General features: G+C 53.4%; 1 protein-coding gene across 2 annotated transcripts in view; it reads left to right on the forward strand.

Moving 5' to 3' along the window:
* Positions 1–5,320: 5,320 nt before the first annotated feature.
* Slc12a5 (solute carrier family 12 member 5) overlaps positions 5,321–18,034 on the forward strand; it is a 38,480-nt gene continuing 25,766 nt past the window's right edge. The window contains exon 1 of one of the 2 annotated variants that reach the window (XM_021180201.2): positions 5,321–5,477. In XM_021180201.2, the coding sequence (XP_021035860.1) occupies positions 5,357–5,477 (121 nt within the window). In that variant the 5' untranslated portion in view covers positions 5,321–5,356. Of the gene's footprint in view, positions 5,478–12,562; positions 13,009–18,034 lie in introns of those variants that run through there. The other variant, XM_021180217.2, reaches the window with a different exon arrangement.

Consider the following 18,034-nt stretch of genomic DNA (forward strand, 5'->3'; position numbering starts at 1 on the left):
TCGGCTGGCTTTTGTGACAGGCACTTAGCCCTTTTATTTATTATGTATGTGGTTATGTTCACATACATGTATTTAACCCACAGAATGCTTACTGTGTGTCAGGCGCGGCTCCAACTGCTGCATAAATATTAAGGTGTTCAGTTACCCCTACTGGAAGGTATTATGTAACTATTTCTCTCTTACAGCGGAGGATACCACCGAGCTATCCACTCATCAAACATTTATTGAGAGCATCCCTAGGGAGCCAGGCTCTCTACTGGGCGTTAGGGACAGAAATGTTGGTTCTTCCTTCAAGGATTGCTCAGAGATTCTCCGTGTTCTGAAAATCTGCTGAAACCAGACCCCAGACTCCTCTCTCTCTCTCCCGAGAATACAACTCACTCACTGTGGTTGCTGGCAGCTGCAGCACGCGTATACAGCATGTGTGCTAGAGAGGTAGAGGGGGTCTGTGCATTATGGTTCAGGTCAGACTGTGTCCTCCAGGTGAGATGACCCCTCAGCTGGAACTGATCCAGGAAGGATAACCAAGTGTCTTCCTGGCAGTCTTTTTTTAAATAAATGAATAAATGAATATTTACTTATTTGTGTGTGTGTGTGTGTGCACATGTGTGCTGATGCCTCAGGAGGCCAGAAGAGGGCGCTGGATCCTTTGGAATTAGAGTTGTGGGCTGTAATGCACTGCCCCAGGCCAATGCTGGGGGCCAAATTCTGATCCCCTACTGTAACAGCAGCAAGGGCATTGAAGCTAGCGCTACCTCTCTAGCCAAACCATCTCGCCAAACCAGCCTGAAAACGGACACACAGGATGGCAGTCATAGCATTCAAATTGTGAGAAGCTAGCTAGCAATGGGGACGCGTGGGGACTTGTGCCCACTGAGGAGAGCCCAACCAGGGCGAGCATGAGGGTGTGTGCTCAGTGAAAGGCTGGGAAGAAGAGGGAGGCTGGGGTGATGTAACTGTGTTCCACCTGAGAAGTCCAAGCAGGAGTCTGGAGTAGCCCAGAGAAACCCCACTAACACCACCAAGCTTACTTGGGGTGCTCCTCTCCCTGCTGGACTCTGTGCCTCAGGGATGAGCCACTCCCATCTACACACAAGCCTTCCTTAACATGCCTTGTTTAAAACCTCTCTCTGTCCTGACTTGTGGGCCTGTGTCCCGGAGGCTTTCTACGGAGATCTCTGGCCCAGCCTGGTGCGAGAGTTCTGGTGAAGGGAAGCGAGTGCGGGCAGGGAGAGGAGGTCACTTCAGCTGCTTCTGCTGCTGCAGTTGGCTTCACCTCCATCTCTGCTGTGCCTGCCAGCTTGCTCAGTTACTCTGCACAGTCCTGCACTGAGTAGGGTCGGGCTGGGCTAATGAGAGACGGACTAGCTAGTGAGGAGTGCGGAGCTTCAGGCAGCATTTTGGGAGAGCAGACCTCTTCCCAAGTGTTACAGCTCTTAGGACAGAAGATGGAGTAGTTCTCGCACACACCTCTGATCCTTCCAGATAGGATTCTTATCTACAGTTTTGGGGTGAGTAAGGGTCTGACAACAGATACTTCTCATTGGTTTGGCCTGAGACCTTTGGGGAAACCTTATTTGCATGGGGGAGGGCTTGGTGCTGCTCCTCCGTGACTGATGGCCACATAATTCTGTGTGTGTGTGTGTGTGTGTGTGTGTGTTGGGGGGTAGGCTGTGGGAGCCTGTAGCTACATGACAGGAGCCAGGGACCTGGGAGGCATGACCAAACACCTCCCGTCCCATGCAGGTGGAAATCACCACCCACTGGGTCACTGGGGACCAGGCTGTCTGTGCACAGCCCTCCACCCCACACTGACTCCCCCGGGGTTACTATCCTGCTTCTCTGGTCCCAGGCCCACGCCCCACAGGTGAATCTCACTCATCTCTCAGCTTCCTTGTTGCTGGCTGTAAACAACGCTCACCACAGGCTCCTGCCTCACAAGGTCACTGGCTCCCGTGCGACTCCCGGTCAGCACAGTGAACACTGAGTTCCCATCACACACACATGCATGGGACAGTCCACCTTGCATTCTCCCCAGAAATACTTTGCATACCTTGCCTCCTGGTTCTTTTCTTCCTCTCTGTCGCCTCTCGTGGGAGCGCACCCTAAGGTTCAATTCTCAGAGTCCTCTTGGGACACTTGTTCCCCTGATCCCACCAAGCAACCTACCCTGAATAGCAAGTATCTCCAGGCAAAAGACTCCAGACTGACATTTCCCAGCTGAGCCTCTCCCCAGAGCCCTAGACTCAGGTTCCTCTGCCTGCTCTTTGTGACCTAATAGGCTTTCCGTCTAAACAGACCCAACTCTCTCTGCTTCCAGCTGTCACCATGCTGTGTGACTGTGGATGCACACATTCCTACACAGAGGATGACAGCTCTTAGGAGTTCTTTCATTCCAGAGTGACTACCCAGCAAACACTTTCATCTGCTAAGCCGTCTCATTGCCAGCCCCCACTGTTTAAATACTTCTGGAAGGTGTGTTGAATCCCTATGTTCAACGATGTCTTTGTGAGCTTTGTGCATATTTTGTAAACAATGGATGGCTAATTCTCAGTACTATACCCAAATCCATTGTGTGAACGCCTGGCAATGATCTATTTTTGCTACTGCTAGACATTTGGCTATATTCTGGTCTGGGATCATTATGAGTAATGCGGCTATGAGCATTTTGGGAAAATTCTTGGTGAGGGAGTGGCTGGAAAGATAGCGCAGGGGTTAAAGTACATGCTGGTCTTGCAGATGGTTCCCAGTGCCCAAAACTGGCGGCTCAAAGTTGCCTGTAGCTCCAGTTCTAGGGGATCCAACGCCCTCTTCTGGCTTCAATGGGTACTGCACACACACAACTAAAAGTTTTTGAGAGCAGACAGACAAACATTTCTTCTTCTGCCCACAAACCAGAGTAAAACTGGGCTGAAGGGCGGCACGGACTTGCCTAGACTTAGGTTAAGAGATGTGACAAAGTGTTCCAGAGTGGCGTGGGCTGTTCCTATTCCCCACAGTGCAGCTGTTGTCTTATTCCACTGTGGTGCTTCGCCCAGCTGTAGGCCCCGCTGCCTGTGCTCCCGCACATCTGATGTTCCTACTTCTCTAGACTGGGCCTGATTAATTACCCCTTCCTTAGACTCCCCGTATCCGCTCCTGCCTCCTGCCTCTGTGTGTGTGTGTGTGTGTGTGTGTGTGTGTGTGTGCTCGCATAAACACCTGTAGGTGCAGGCAGAGGCCAGAGGTCATGACACCTTGGGTATTATGGTATTATCTCCAGGTGCTCTCCATCTTGATTTTAAAACATGTTACAGTTCTTGAACTGGCTATGTGTATGTAAATGGGCACCCGCATGCTAACAGCACTTGCATGGTGGTCAGTGGATCACTGGCAGGAGCTGCCTCTTTACGTTTTGTGGCTCAGGGATCAAACTCACTTTGTTAGACTTGTTGGCAAGAGTCTTTAGCTGATGAGCCAGCCATCTTTCTACCCTCTGCCCCATCTTGTTTTTGAGGCAGGGTCTCTCTCTCTCTCTGACTTAGGACCTGGTTGGGCTAGGTGCCACTGAGCCCCAGGGATAACCCATGCTTCTGTGCCACCAACCATACGATGGCAGGCCCTGTATGCCCCATGTACTTTTCTGAGTAATCTCTCCATTATTTTACTCGGATCCCAGAGCCCTTGATCTTGTTTAACTATAAATTAGACCTCACTCTCCCTCTGGACCAAAACTTCCCATGCCTTCCCTTTTGGATTAGAAACACCACGTTCAGGGGCCTGGAGAGATGGCTCAGCGGTTAAGAGCACTGCTCTCCCAGAGGTCCTGAGTTCAATTCCCAGCAACCACAAGGTGGCTCACAATCATCTGTAATGGGATCTGATGCCCTGTTTTGGCAATATTAAGACAACTACAGTGTGCTCATATACATAAAATAGAATAAATAAAATAAAATAAACCTTTAAAAAAACCCTCAGGTTCCTCCTTTTAAAAATTGTCTTAGGTTTTTATTGCTGTGACAGGAACTCTCTGACTAGAAACAGCCTGGGAAAAAAAGGTTGTTTGTTTAATATCAGCTTACAAGTCCCAATCACAACCATCCCTGAGGGAAGTCAGAGCAAAGGCTGGAGACAGGAACCTGGAGGCCGGAACTGAAGCAGAGGCCATGAAGGAACACTGCTTACTGGCTAGCGCCTCATGGCTTGCTCAGCCTGCTTTCATATAGCACCCAGGACCACCCGCACAGGGGTGGTACCACTCAAGAAAACGTCCCACAGCTTTGTCTACAGACCAATCTGGTGAAGGCATTTTCTCAGTTGGGTTTCTCGATTCTAAAATTACTTTAGTTTTTGCCACGTTGAAATAAAACTAGCACACACAGGGCTGGAGGGATGGTTCAGCGGTTAAGAGCACTGACAGCTCTTCCAAAGATCCTGAGTTCAATTCCCAGCAACCACATGGTGGCTCACAACCATCCGTTATGAGATCTGGCGCCCTCTTCTGGAGTGTCTGAAGACAACTACAGTGTACTTACATATAATAAATAAATACATCTTAAAAAAAAAAAAAAACAACTAGCACGCACAACCTTCAAGAGCTTGATTGCTCTGTCTTTCTCATGTTTATCACATTCACTCGATGCTAACACAGTGGCCATCCTTGCTGGTTCGTGAACCGCCCAGGTTCCTTCTCACCCCAGGCTTTTGTACTTGTTACTCAAGAATGCCTAGGCTTAAAATCAGGGTCCTGTGCCTGCCAGGCAAGCATCCCTCCGAGCTCCATCTCTAGACCCACGTATTTGCTGCTGCTTCTGCTGAGTTCTTCTTCCCAGAGATCTTTGCGTCGTTAGTTCTCATTACAAGTGAGGTCTTAGCTCAAGTCTTATGCGTTCTGAGATCCCTTCTCTCGGGTCACCCTTTAGTTCTCCTCATCAGTGGCCCCAATTTTCCTTCTTAAGATATGGCATAGTCTCATATCTACCTATTTGTTCACACACTTCCTCTGATGTCCTCCTTAGAACATGAGAACCAGGAAGGCAAGTAGCCAGTTGATGGTCACTACTGTACGGGCAGAGGTCTCTGTTGCCTACAACAGTGATCCATCAACTTGTGCTGAGTGAACGAGCCCAGGTGTTCAGGAGAACCTAGCAGACGTGGGGAAGCCCTCCGTGAGAAATGACTCATATATGGGTGGGCTCCTCAGGGGCTCTTCTGGTGAAACTCAAGAGTCTGGGGCCACAAGGAGAAGTGGCCAGATTGGGGAGGTTGGGCACAGCGGGCACTAGGACCCGGCGCGGCGCGCGGCAGGCGGTGGAAGCTCTTGGCGCTCCAGCAGCCCGGCTGCGGCCACTTGTGCGATCCCGCCGCCCCGCGCGCCATGAGCCGCAGGTTCACGGTCACCTCGCTGCCCCCCGCAGCGTCCGCCGCCTCCGCTGACCCAGAGTCCCGCCGGCATTCGGTGGCCGACCCCCGCCGGCTCCCGAGGGAAGACGTCAAAGGTAGAGGCCGCGGGGGGGGCGGGACTGCTGGGGGCGGGGCGAGAGGGCGGGGCCACTGCAGAGTGGGGCGGGGCCTGGGTTGGGCGAGGGGGCTGCAGGGAGCGGACAGTAGTGCGGCTCCAAGGACTTGGGGCGCCCCAGAGGGAAGGGCGAGGGGGCGTGACCGGATCCAGGAGGGCGGGGCCACAGGGGAGCAAGTAGGGTCAGGAAAAGAGCTGGGGCAGGGGCTAGAGAGGAAGGGGCGAGCTGGAGACTGAGGGCCTGGGTCTGGGTCTGGAGGGAAGTAGGCCCAAGCATTAAGGAGGTGGGGACCTTGAGGAGAGGGAGTGGGACCAAGGAGCGGGGACTATGAGATTGGGGTGTCCAGAGCTGCGGTGAAGCAGGCCTAGGTCGATTTGGGGGGGCAAACAGAACGGGTTGGGCTGGAAGGATCAAAGTAGGGCCAGGTTGGGTGGGTGGGGTCGCTGAGGCAGAAGCTACGTTAACGGATCCTTCATGCCCAGCGGATTCTCCAGTCTTCTGTCTCTTCGTAGAGAGTCGGAATGCCTGGGTATCCCCTAAAGGAGACCGCAGACAGGAAAATTAGTTTGAATGGTAGGCAGTTAGGTTTGGGAAGGATGTCAAAGGACCCAGTCCCAGTCCTTGGACATTCATCTCCGTCTGAGGGAGGAGCTAGCTGAGCTGGAGATGGGGATGCACAGTTCAAGTGATCTTGTAATGAAGTCACACTCAGCTACACTGGAGAGGGCCAAGGGATCCTTCTGGCTCCCCGAAAAGAAGTGACATCCTGGTTACAGAAACAATCCCCTCTGCAAGGGTCACTTCCAGGGTTTTCCCCTCGTCCTAGCTCTGTGCCCTTCTCCTTTGGAAGGAGAGAGGGTCGAATAGGCTTGGAGCGGCCCCAAGGCCGGGAAGAGATGTGTGTGTGTGTGTGTGTGTGTGTGTGTGTGTGTGAAAGAGACAGAGAGAGAGAGAGAGAGAGAGAGAGAGAGAGAGAGAGAGAGAGAGACTTCCCTGGTCGCTAGGGGTCGCTCATGAGCCGCGGGTGAGCTCGCATTGCCTGGAGCTAACAAGCCTGTTTTGGGGGGTTTCCTTCAGATGGTTCCTCAAGGTATGGACAACTCCAGGTCTGGACTCCCGCAGGTTCCAGTCAGGTGACCCAACCACCTCACGGATTGTGAACACTCGGGGTTCTTCCTGCTCTCCCTCTTTGCTGTCACTTCCCTTGTTTCTCCTTTTAAAAAATGGCTCATCAAACGGCTCAGAATCAAAAATTTCAACACCTCCTCACCCGTTTTCTCTTCTCATCAAATCCAATCGTTTCTCGTGATTTGGCCACTGACCTTCAAAACTGATCCCGAGTTCTGTTACATTTCTCCTTTGTCGGTCACCACCCACCCACCGGCCTGGTCCAAGCCTGTAATGTTGCTCACACATCCAGGGCCACAGCCTCCTCCTCTCTGCTCTCCCAGCAGCCAGCCAGGTCTACCCATCCCACAGTAAGATGCCCATCACTGTCGGATAAAGGCCAAACCCTTCAGCCTGTCGTTCAGTTTCCTTCTTCATCTGCATCTGGTATGTCTCATCCTGCTTACCCCACCCCCACCCTGCCCCACTTCCACAAGCTGGGAAAACTCCAGCTCATTCTGTAAGTTCTAGCTCTCGTCCCACTGCTTCTGTGATCCTTTCCACTTTCCCTCGCTCCCAGGAAGAGGTCATCATTCCCCTTCAGCCTGTCCATCAGAGCCCATTTCCAGTGGATGCTGGTTCAAGCACATTAAAGACAGAGGCCATGTCTCTTTCTGTGTTCTCAGTTCTAGGCCCAAAGCCTAGCAGTGAGTGACCAGGGCTCATCAGACCAGAGTATGTGGCTCTAAATCTTCTCCTTCTCCTCCCTGTTTGCCACCTCTCCTCCTGTTCCTCAGACCTTGGCCTGGGAATAAGATGTTGGGGACTCGTGTCCCAAGGTGATGGCTCAGTTTTTCCGTTTACACCCTCCAAACACCTGCACCACTGAAGTAAAATATAGACCTGGAATTTGACTGTTCAAATTGTATGTGGGAAGTGTGTGGAACGTTGTGTGCCTGTGGCTGAGGCTGTGTGCGCATGTCTTGATGTGACTATCTCTCGGCAGCTTGCGTGGCCTGTCAGGTACTCAGTGAGTTCTTACATGACATATTGTCCTGCCAGTGTGTGTGACACACATGGCAGTCTGTTTCCCTGTTTGCATCCTTGAGGTCACTCAGAGTCCCCTTTTGCCATGATTTGGGTGACTTTCTTACCACTCAAGCCCTCAGATGACCTCAAGCACATCCCGCATGAAGGTCACTGAACTGAGAATTAGATGAACGCTCCCGGGGGGACTTAGCATCTGCTGTCTTTTCCACAGCTGCTTTTGTGTCAGTCTTTAGACATAAGAGTCAGTCAGTCAGTGGCCCAAAGAGATGCTCTCCCCACCTCTGTCTCCAGGCCCAACGGGAGCAGTGACAGCATGTATAAGGCTGGGAGTGCCAAAGGGGAGAGCTTGGCAAACCACACGTGTTGTGAGCATCCTGTTTTACAGTGGGCCCAGGAGATAGGATTTGCCCCTTGGCGTGTCACCCGCTGTATGGGCTCCAGGGATGAAGAGGGCAGGTGAGCGGCTGAGCCTTGAGTGCACCATTAACCCTGGACTATACTCACTTGCTTCAGCTGCCTTTCTGAGTCCAGGGAAGGAAGGTTGATGGTGACCTCCTGGGACAGAAGTAGACATGGGACAAAGTCTTGCATCTCTGAGACAAGCCCATATCCTTTCACTTACACCCCCTGCTTTGACTTTTCAGGGGGAGCCTGGACAATGGAAAGGAACCCTGGGGCTGGCCAGGCTCACAGAAACTGGGGTGTGCCTTTATGGAGGAGGGATGAAGAAGACCATAAGATGGGCTCCACATGCTCTGGGCCAAGCTCTATGGCATCATCTCAGACACACTGCTTTCCCTCCCTGGGCCTCAGTTTACCTGTCTGTAGCAGAGAGTAGAAAGAGTCCTTCCTCCAATAATAGTAGTGATGGTGAGTTTGTGGTGGTAGTCACACCTGTAACCCCAGGTGGCTAAGGCAGTTCAGCCTTGGTAATAAAGCCCCTGGTTCCAAGTCAAACCAAACCAAACCCTCCAAACAGACAACAGAAAAATCAAGGGAGAGGTTTGGGTGATCTTTAAGGGTGGGGCCTCCCTAGGACTCAGATCTCATGTTTCAGTCTCTCTATCTGTAAATTGGAAAGAATGATGCTGGGATGTGTGTGTGTGTGTGTGTGTGTGTGTGTGTGAGAGAGAGAGAGAGAGAGAGAGAGAGGTGCTGGATACCTCTGCCCAATTGGTTTCTTCAGTTTCAATCAAGACTCAGAACCTCACTGCCCACCTCAGCCCAAGGTGAGCCCTAGGAATCTCCATGACAACAAACTGGTTATGAACAGGGCTGCAGTTGCCATGGCGACAGGTCTCTCTCCTCTCTCTCTCTCTCTCTCTCTCTCTCTCTCTCTCTCCCTTCCCCCTCCCTCTCTATTTCACATCCCCCTCTCTCCCCTCCTCTCTTCTCAATGAACCAGAGCTATCTGCAGGCCCCAGCTTTCCCAGGCGGGGTGAGGGGAGGGTTGAATTACTCGAGAAGGGGTCCAGATTGGGAAATTGGGAAGATAGGCTGAGTCTGCAGGGGAATAGGGGGCTGTTGGGGTGCTGTTGCCATGGTGACGGGGCTGCAGCCTGTTAATTAAGCCCCCGGTTGCCACGGAGACGGTGGTGGTTGACGTGCTCTGCGGCAAGCCCTGTATGTGTGGGGTGTGCTATGCACTGGACTCAACTCACTGCTGGGATCTGGGTCTGGAGGAGAGAGCATGGAGGAAGGGTGGAGAGAGGCCTTGGGTGGAGCCTTAGCTCTGTGACAGGAGGTGGGTAGGTCATGGGGTAATAAGAATGGGTAGTGAGGGAGCTGAATTGGGGGAATACTCTGCCTGTGGAAACAAGATACAGTTGGGTCTTCAGCTTAGCAGCGAGGGCCTGCCTAGGGGTCAGGTACTGGATTCTAGTCTCCATTTGTAACTCAGCCTCCCATTCCATTCCATTCCATTTCTAGACTCCAATTTCACCATGAGTGGTAAGTGGAAAAAAATAATTTATGAAGTCCTTTCTAGCACCCCAGTCCTCCTGCAGGGAGGCAGCTTCACTGAGCTTCTGAGAGATACAAGGTGGGAGGGCGTATGAATTTTAGAGACTCTGAATTCAAAAATAGGACCCTGCTTGGCTGTCCCTTAAGCTGTTCTATCCAGTTTTCCTCTGCTGCTCCATCTTCCTAGGGCTTTGGGTCTCCCCCCCATCCCCCCGCATGGGGAGGGGGACTGAGTGGTGGTCTTGTTCCTGGGCCTCAGAGTGGAGCCGCTTCTTACTGACCAAGGCTGGCTGAGTAGGAGCTTACAGTGAGTTTTTTCTTTTCTGAAGACCTCATTAGGAAGGTGAGGGAAGTGACCCAGCCTCCTTGAGTTGCGTCAGTTGAAGGGCTTAGGGTCTTCCTCTGGGACTCTACCCTTGCTTGGTCCGTACGTCCCAGAAAGACCTACTCACTTTGCAGTGTTTTGTCTGGCTTGGCACTCATGTGTAGACCATGCTAGCTTCAAACTTGTCTTGAGAGCCCTGCTTGCGCCTCCTAATAGGTGTGCACCCCTACCCTCAGCTAGGTACACCCAAATACTTTTGTGGTATTGGTGATTGAACATGGAGCCTTGTACATATTAGACAAGCTCTCACACACAAAGCTATGGCCTTAATCTAAGACTCATAGAAGACAGGAAGGAATCTCTCCTTTATTTTATGGATGCAGATGCTGAAGACCAGAGAGAGGGACTCGATCTTGACCAGGAATAAGCAGAATTCTGCAGCAGAGGATAGGATAGAACCTGTATTTCCCACATCTTGAGTGGCCTTCCAGGTCAGAGCTCTAGTGAGGATTGGCAGTGAGGCAGTCACTCTGGCCTTCATCTGTTTCTCATAGGGATCTACACATCCCCACGGATAGGTTTACTCCCAGGGTGATCAGAGAAGCAATGGCACTAGGGCCAGAGATGAAGAAGCTTGCCCTAATGGTCCTCGCCTCCACAAATATGCTCAGACAAACGTACCTCACATTTTACCCTTTAACATTTCTCTACAGAATAATACAGATTGGTGTGTGTGTGTGTGTGTGTGTGTGTGTGTGTGTGTGAGAGAGAGAGAGAGAGAGAGAGAGAGAGAGAGAGACGTATAACTGACTGACTCTGGGACAACCAAGGGTATCAAGTACTTACACTTAAGTTGTTTAGGTTATTGTGTATGTGTGCAAATGACTTGCAAGAGTCAGTTCTCATCTTTAACGGTATGGGTCCCAAGGTCTGAACTTGGCTTGTCAGGTTTGGTTGTGTCTTTATTACTGAGCTAACACACTATCTGCCAAATGCTCACATCTTGTCTGAATGTTAATTCTCCATCGTAACGGATTATCTGGGTGTTCTCAAAACCAAATGGCGTAGGCACCATGTTGGCAAATCCCTTAGAAACACCTTTGAGTCCATCGAAGAAGACCCCACGGTTGGCTTAGTCTGAAACCTCTGACAGATTCCATAGAGCCTGCTTGTCCGCCAACTCTGTCCAAGGTCCTGAAAATGCCTGCCTATTAAGAATATCTCTGCAGATACGGGAGGCTTTCTGCTCCAGCCAAGGGGTCACCTCTAGTCCTGCATATTTCTAACCTGGGCACAGAAGGGGGAAAGCTCACCCCAGACTCAAACTCTGCTAATTTTTTTTCCTGGAGCAGAGAATCAGAGGCAGCTGGTAGTGTAGATATGATTGTATTCTTGTCTCTTTCATTGGAGGCAAGATCAATTTAAAAAGAGGTTCTATTGAGGAGAGACCTAAGTTGGAATAAGCAGAAATGGGTTCTAGACTGAATTCTGCTATTCATTGGCTTTGTGTGCCTAGGCAGTCATTTTTTCTCTTGGGTGCTTAGTTTTTTTGTTTCTGTTTGTTTTTTTTTTTTCATTTATGAAATGAAAGCTATACGTTAGATAAGACGAACAGTTCTGTCCTACAATTCTCCAGGGATTTTGAGGACTCAAGCTGGGAACCAGCGTGACTGCATAGCTATTTCCTCTTTCCATTGCTAGTATGTTTAGATCTAGATGCAAAGGGTCTAAACCTCAAATGTCACTTTCTGAAGCATCTCCACCATTGGTCCAGGTCTGGCTTCGGGGTCCCAGGGTAATCAAGCTTCGGGGGGGGGGCTGGTTTCAGGAGAGGAGGACAGGAGAGCATGTCCGGTCTGGAAGCCTCAGAAAGCAATCCTGGATTAGAGGATTAGACATTCCCGCCCCAGGAGAAAATCTGGTCCCCAACCGGCAGGTGGCCTCATTCTCCCCTTCCCCCACTCAGTTCCTGGCCAGCTTGGGGCCAGCATACCCTCCCTAGAGGCTGCACCATCTCGGGTGGGAAGGAAGTGCTACAGGACCTCAGTGCTGCCTGTTCCTCACTGCATTTCATCCATAGATCACTCCACATCAGAAATCCCCCTGTCTGTGGTGTGGACTCCAGGGACTTGTCTTGGGGTTAGGATGCTGAGACTCCAACCAGCCTGAGCACCATGAGAGAGTTCTCTACAACTCCTCTAGTGGCAGCCACCGATTTAAAAACAGAATGGGCCAAACAGACCCATTGACCTGAGTCCCCTCGGGGCAGCACAGTGCCCCATTGATGGGGGCCTAGGCCCCATCTTTCTCCTAGGCTTCAGGCTCTAGGACACCGATCTGGGAAAAGGTCTGGTTCTCTTTCCTCCAGGCCTTACCTCACCAGTTTGGTACACAGCTCCCTGGGGCCCTTATATTCCACAGCCCCCGCCCCTCAGTCCCCCACATCTTTCTCCCAGGGGTCACCGCGGACCCTCAGTCAGGCAGCCGCTGCGGGGCCGCCTCCCCACGGCCGCGACCTAGTTCCCTGCCGTTATTTTTAGGGCGCGGGATGGCACCTGCCCACGTGCCGGGCCCCGCCTGCGCCAGAGTGGGGGGGGGGATGCGTCTGCTCTAGGGAAGCGAGGGCCGCGTCCCCCGCAGCATCCCCTCCGTACCACCCGCGCAAGCCCCCAGTTTTCCCGTGAGGGGGCCACCGGAGCTCTCTGCCCGCCTCTCTCCCCTCTCCTCCCTCCCTCCGGTCCCCCCCCCCCTCCAAAGAAAACCCGCCAGTGGCTCACGCCTCCTGCATACGGGATGAGGTGAGCAGCGCCGCTACTGAGAGGGGGCGCGCGCGGGTGTGAGCGTGTGTCCGTGTGCGAGTGTGTGTGCGCCGGGCGGGCGGGCACTGCAGCTTCTTCCTCCGTGGAGCGGAGAGCAAGCGAGAGAGCTCGAGCAAGCGAGCGAGCGGAGAAGGCGGGCAGAGGGGCGCGGGCGAAGCGGCGCAGCCATCCCGAGCCCGGCGCCGCGCAGCCACCATGCTCAACAACCTGACGGACTGCGAGGACGGCGATGGGGGAGCCAACCCCGGTAAGCAGTGGTCCGGGGGCGGCGGGGGAGGGGGCAGCGAGGAGGAGGAGAAGAGGAGGAGGAGAAGGAGGAGGGCAGCTTCGGAGTGGGGGGCAGAGCCGGGGCCGCCTCCTGCAGAGAAGAGCCTGGGGCTGACCGGGCCGGCGGATGCGGGAGGCTGCAGGGAGGCTAGCTCCATTGGAATGCGCTAGGCGCTGTCCACGGTTCTGGAATGCGCCGCGCTCCGAGGCAGATTGGGAACTGGGGGTTGGAATGATCCACGGCCTGGGGGCAGACTTGGATTAGCTAAACCGGAGAGGCCGTGGGAAGGGGATGAAATAGCTAGAACAGGGCTGACGTGCTGTTCGACGTGCAGGAGGGAGGCTCCTTTCCCGGAGAGGGGACCGGGGCGTCCTGGCGCAGAGCAGGGACCAGTAGCTTCTAGGGGCGCAGTCTGCTGCAGTTCCTCGCCTTGAGTTTCCAGCTAAAAGGTGGGGGGGGGTGCGGTTGTGATGGCTCTGGGGTTTGGAGGCATATGATAGCTCTCGTCTGGGCTGCAGTGTCTCCTTAAGGGGACACTTGGTGCAACCAGAACCCCCTCCCCCAAGGCTTCCTGAAGTCCTTATCTCAACCTGAAGCTACCACTTCTGTGGGTTTTTCTGGTCTACTTTGCCGATTTCCTCTTCCTCTCGGTTCTCCGTGGGTTCCTATTCAGGACAGGAAGCAAGATCCTATTCTTTGCTCTTTCCCCCCTTCTCTTGGTACCCTAGGGCGACAGTGTGGTTTTCAGGGCGGGGCAGGGGGGGAAGCCTTTATAGTTAGCTCTCTTAGCTATCCTGGTGAAGCCTCAGAAACGGGGTCCTAGTGGCTGACTCCCCACCGCTGTGGCGACACTGCGGACTCGCTGCGGTGGGTGCGAAGACTTGCCAGGAGCTGAGGGGCTCTGGAGCAAATCCTTATGCTGTTCCGGTTCTCCGTCACCCTTTACTGCTGTTTCTCTGCTCCGAGGTCTTGGGGCCAGCCACCCCCTCGGGCTCCCAGGCCCCTCGCTGCCCCCCAGCGGTCTCAGCCATCCATCACGGCTGTCAGCCGCCCCCAGCCCCCACCCTTAAGCGGCGCTGCGTCCCCTGCGCACTAGCGCATCTCCAGTGCCTGCTGTCTGCGCTCAGCGCCTTCAAACGCTCCCCCAGGCTTTGCTTGACCCTCTGGGCCGAGATTCCCCTGGAGATGGTCCAAGACCCCAAGAGCTGAAAGCATGAGCTCGCAGACATTAGCAGGTTCGACTCTGAGGTCTTTGATTTTGGATCACAGTCAGACCCAAATAGAGGCGTGGGAAGGCTGGGGGCACCAGTGTCCCTGATCCTTTGTCCGAGACGCCCCCTTCCCATTCTCCCACAGGGCTGAGTCCTATACTGAGGACAGAACTGCTGCTGGCCAGCTCATCCATCTCTCCAGTGACCCTGGGGTCACCTCATCAGACAGTGCTCCCTTGGCTGCAGGGGGAGGGGAGTTGTAAGTCCAGTTGCAGCAGCTCCAGGCATCTTGAAGCAGTGCTCCTGAAGCTAAAGGAAGGGATGCCACTTCCTCCCGGGATCCCCCTTAGATACCTACACTATGAGACACCCCTGCTCCCCAGAATGGGTTCAGTGGATTCCTTGGCATCTGCATTCTCCACCGACCTTCACTGTACCTCCGTGCTTCTTTGGGGTCCCCAAAGGCCTAGTAAAGACGCACATGTGTACTGGAAGTGGGGTTCTGACTACTAGTTCTTTCCAGTTATTAGGCCTCTCTGTTAATTTCTAGACGCCGAGTGTAGCAGGCCCATCTGGAGACTCTCTTTCTATATATAGAGTCCAGCGCTTGGAATTAGAGTGTCCAGAACCTGGGTCAAGTATTCTGTGTCCCAGAGGGGGGAAGGTCTATCCTGGACGCTTGATGAAGGTGGTAGGAGGCACTGAAGACTTCCTGGGTCTGATCAAAGAAGGACCAAGAGCCCCTGACTCTGAGCCTAGATTCTTGGAACTGTATGGAGGGATCCGGGTGTTGACCTCGAGGGAGAGTATGAGGACTCCTCTGGGTCAAAGAAGACCCCGAGGATGTTATCCCTGGCACCTAGAGCTTCTTTCCCTTTGAGGTCTGATGCCCCCTTTCTCTCCCCAAGTTGCCGTGGGGATTCCCTCCAGGTTCAGCCCCAGGCCCCGGGGGAGGCTCCTTAGCCTGCGTCTGTTTCCTCCGGGCGAGCTCTGGCCTCCGCAGCTTAATTGAAAGCCGATTCAGGCTGAGAGCTCCCAAGGGGCGGGGACGGGGGCGGGGGTGGGGAAGGCTCAGCCTGGGTCTGGCCAGTCTCTTTCGCGCCTCTAGGCTCTCCCCCATCACCCAGACTCCAGGCTCTAGGGAATTAGGACTAGTTTCCCCCTCGTTGCCCTGTTCCTTTGAGAATGCAGACGCTTGCTCCCCATCCCCCTTAACGAGTGAGTCTAGCGTTCCAGGCAGGGGACAAAATCAGCCCTTGGCTGATGGGGCCGGGAGCCTGGCTTCTGGCCCAGGCAGCGGATGGAAAGGCGGGACCCAGGACGAGCCTACCAAGCTGCCCCCTCCTCTGCGCTCCTCTGCTGGCCGGGATCGGGCCTGTAGTCTGGCTAAGCGTTGCGCGCCGCGTTACATAAGTGGTTGCGGGCGCGTGGCCGGCTCGGCTCCGCGCTGCGCGGTCGGTCCTCGCTGTCGCCATGGAGACCGGCGCCAGACCTCCTAGTTACGGGGTCTCCGGCCAGGATGTCCCCCTTCCAGCCCGTTGAGCGCCACTTGGTGAGGCAAAGAAAGCAGGCCTGAGAGGGAACGCGAAAGACAGAGGGGAGGGGCGTTCCTGATGGTGGACCCAGACCCAAGAAAGGATGGTTTTAAGAAAGGCACCCAGCCATACAGACAGAGAAGCCCTGAAGTCTTTCAGCTAAAGGAAGGATGTGAGACAAGGAGCCCAGGCTGGATGGGTACCAGGTGTGCTAAGAATGTTAGTCGCAATAGTAACAGTAGGCACACCTGTGTCACCACCATGGTGTGCGCTATTCCAGCTGAGTCCCTAACCATCCTCTGAGTTAGGTCAAGTTAGCATCCCTTTGCAATGGGAGTGAGAGGATGGAGCCAGAGCCAGAGAGGCTGGTACTGAAGTTTTCCAAGCTCAGTCCCTTTCCTGAACACTAGGGGTTTTTCTCTTGCACCCCATCATCTCTAGTCCACAGTATCCTGCCTCAAGAGAAGAAGGCATCTATCTGGTCAACATTTTAAAAGGAGAGGGTGCCCACTTCACTTTCATTTCTTCCGTTTCTGGTCCCAGACAGATCTTTTCAGATTCTGGAAGCCTTGGAGAAATTTCCTCCAAATATTATCTCCTGAACATCTATTATGTGATGGCTTCCATGGGGAGGATGGGCCTGCCATTTCCAGTAACTCACCCCAACCCTGCCACCTCCTCCCTGTGAGAGAAAAGAATGGCTGGGGTCTAGTTAGGAAATCGGCATTTCTGTCTCAATGGGCAAAGTGGAGGTGGGTGTTTTTGGACCAGGCATCCCCCGCCCTGCAGTTTTCAGTCAAGTTGGGATACATTATGCTCTGGAGATGGATGGGTCCCCAACTGGGTGGCTGAAGAAAGGTCCCAGGAGGCAGGGAGAATGCAGAGAGGTGGACAGATAAGGATGTCAAGAGATGAGGGCTAGGAGATCCAGGGGCCACAGGGACTCAGCTTTACTGGAAACTTGGACAATGGTGATTCTCCTTCGAGTTTGGGAAGATGCCCGCCATTTGACCTTCAGTTCCATTGCTGAGGGAGGTTGACAGTTGCAACTACCAAATTATGTCCATGGGAAGGAAACCCATATCTTTTTGGAGGGAGCTTTCTTTGCATCAAGAGTGTTTCTCCTTGGCTTGGCACATTGCTTAAACACATTTGTGTGGTGACCTCTGGCCCTTACAGTGTTCAGCTTCTTTCTGGAGATTGCTCCCTCCAGGTGCCCAGGCAGTTTTTGGACCCTACTATGGGTCACCCTTAGCTAAGTTCAGCCTCTTCCCCACCCCAAACTCCTCTCTTCTACATTTCCACCTCATTAAGCTCCAGCCTCATCCCACCCATTGACCTGTGCTAGAAATCCTAGGCTTTATCCTAGAGTCTTCCCTCCCCCTCCCCAAACATCTGGCACAACATGCTTCTGTAGTGCTTGAGGCCCGAGTCTTCCCATTGCCCCATATTGCTGGGCCTAGGTCATTGTCAGCCCTTGCCTGGATTATGGAAATGCTCTAGTTGCTTGCTGCAGCTCTCACATGAAGCCAGAAGGCTTGCTGCAAAACCCAAGTCAGGTCCTGACACTCTTTGGCCTGAAGCGTCAATGACTGTCCATTGTCCTCTGGCCGAGGGCCAAGTTCTTCAAGATGCCTGCCACTTCCTTAAGTCTCACACTGCCTGCCCTGAGTCATCTTTTCCAAAGCTATGGTTCGTTCCTAGGCCCCGGTACACCCCTTCCTAAGTCTCTAGCCGGATCATGCTTTGTTCAGCAGTTTTAACCTGTCCTGTTGGCTTCCACATCTGGGACATCAAACACACTGTTCTGGGTTCTCTCTGCCTGGAACACCCTCCTGCCACCCCCACCCCCACCCCAGTCATCCTTCAGTTCTCAGCTGACACGTCACTTCCTCTGGGGAGCCTCCTGTGACCTCTCAGGCTGGGCTGTGTGCCCTCCTGCATCCCTGATGTCACTTTCTTTCACAGACTTTAGCAGTCCTGTCTACCACTTCTTCTCCCCTGGCTCTCTGGTTGTTTGTTCTTCTGCCCATTTGATTGGCACATGGGAGTCTGGCAGTGAATGGGAGAATATAAGATGCCAAGGGGGTATCCTTGGGAGTTCAGGTTACAAGGTTCTATACTGTCCTCCCGAGTGTGTGTGTGGGGATCAAACATCCACCTATGAACTAAGCTGGGCTCATTTATACCCAAGAAGACAACCCAGGTGACTTTTTGGTGTCAGGGCTCCTACGTTTGCCAGGCACTCAGACCACGCCA

Source organism: Mus caroli, chromosome 2 (genome assembly GCF_900094665.2).
Source record: "Mus caroli chromosome 2, CAROLI_EIJ_v1.1, whole genome shotgun sequence".
NCBI lineage: Eukaryota > Metazoa > Chordata > Mammalia > Rodentia > Muridae > Mus > Mus caroli.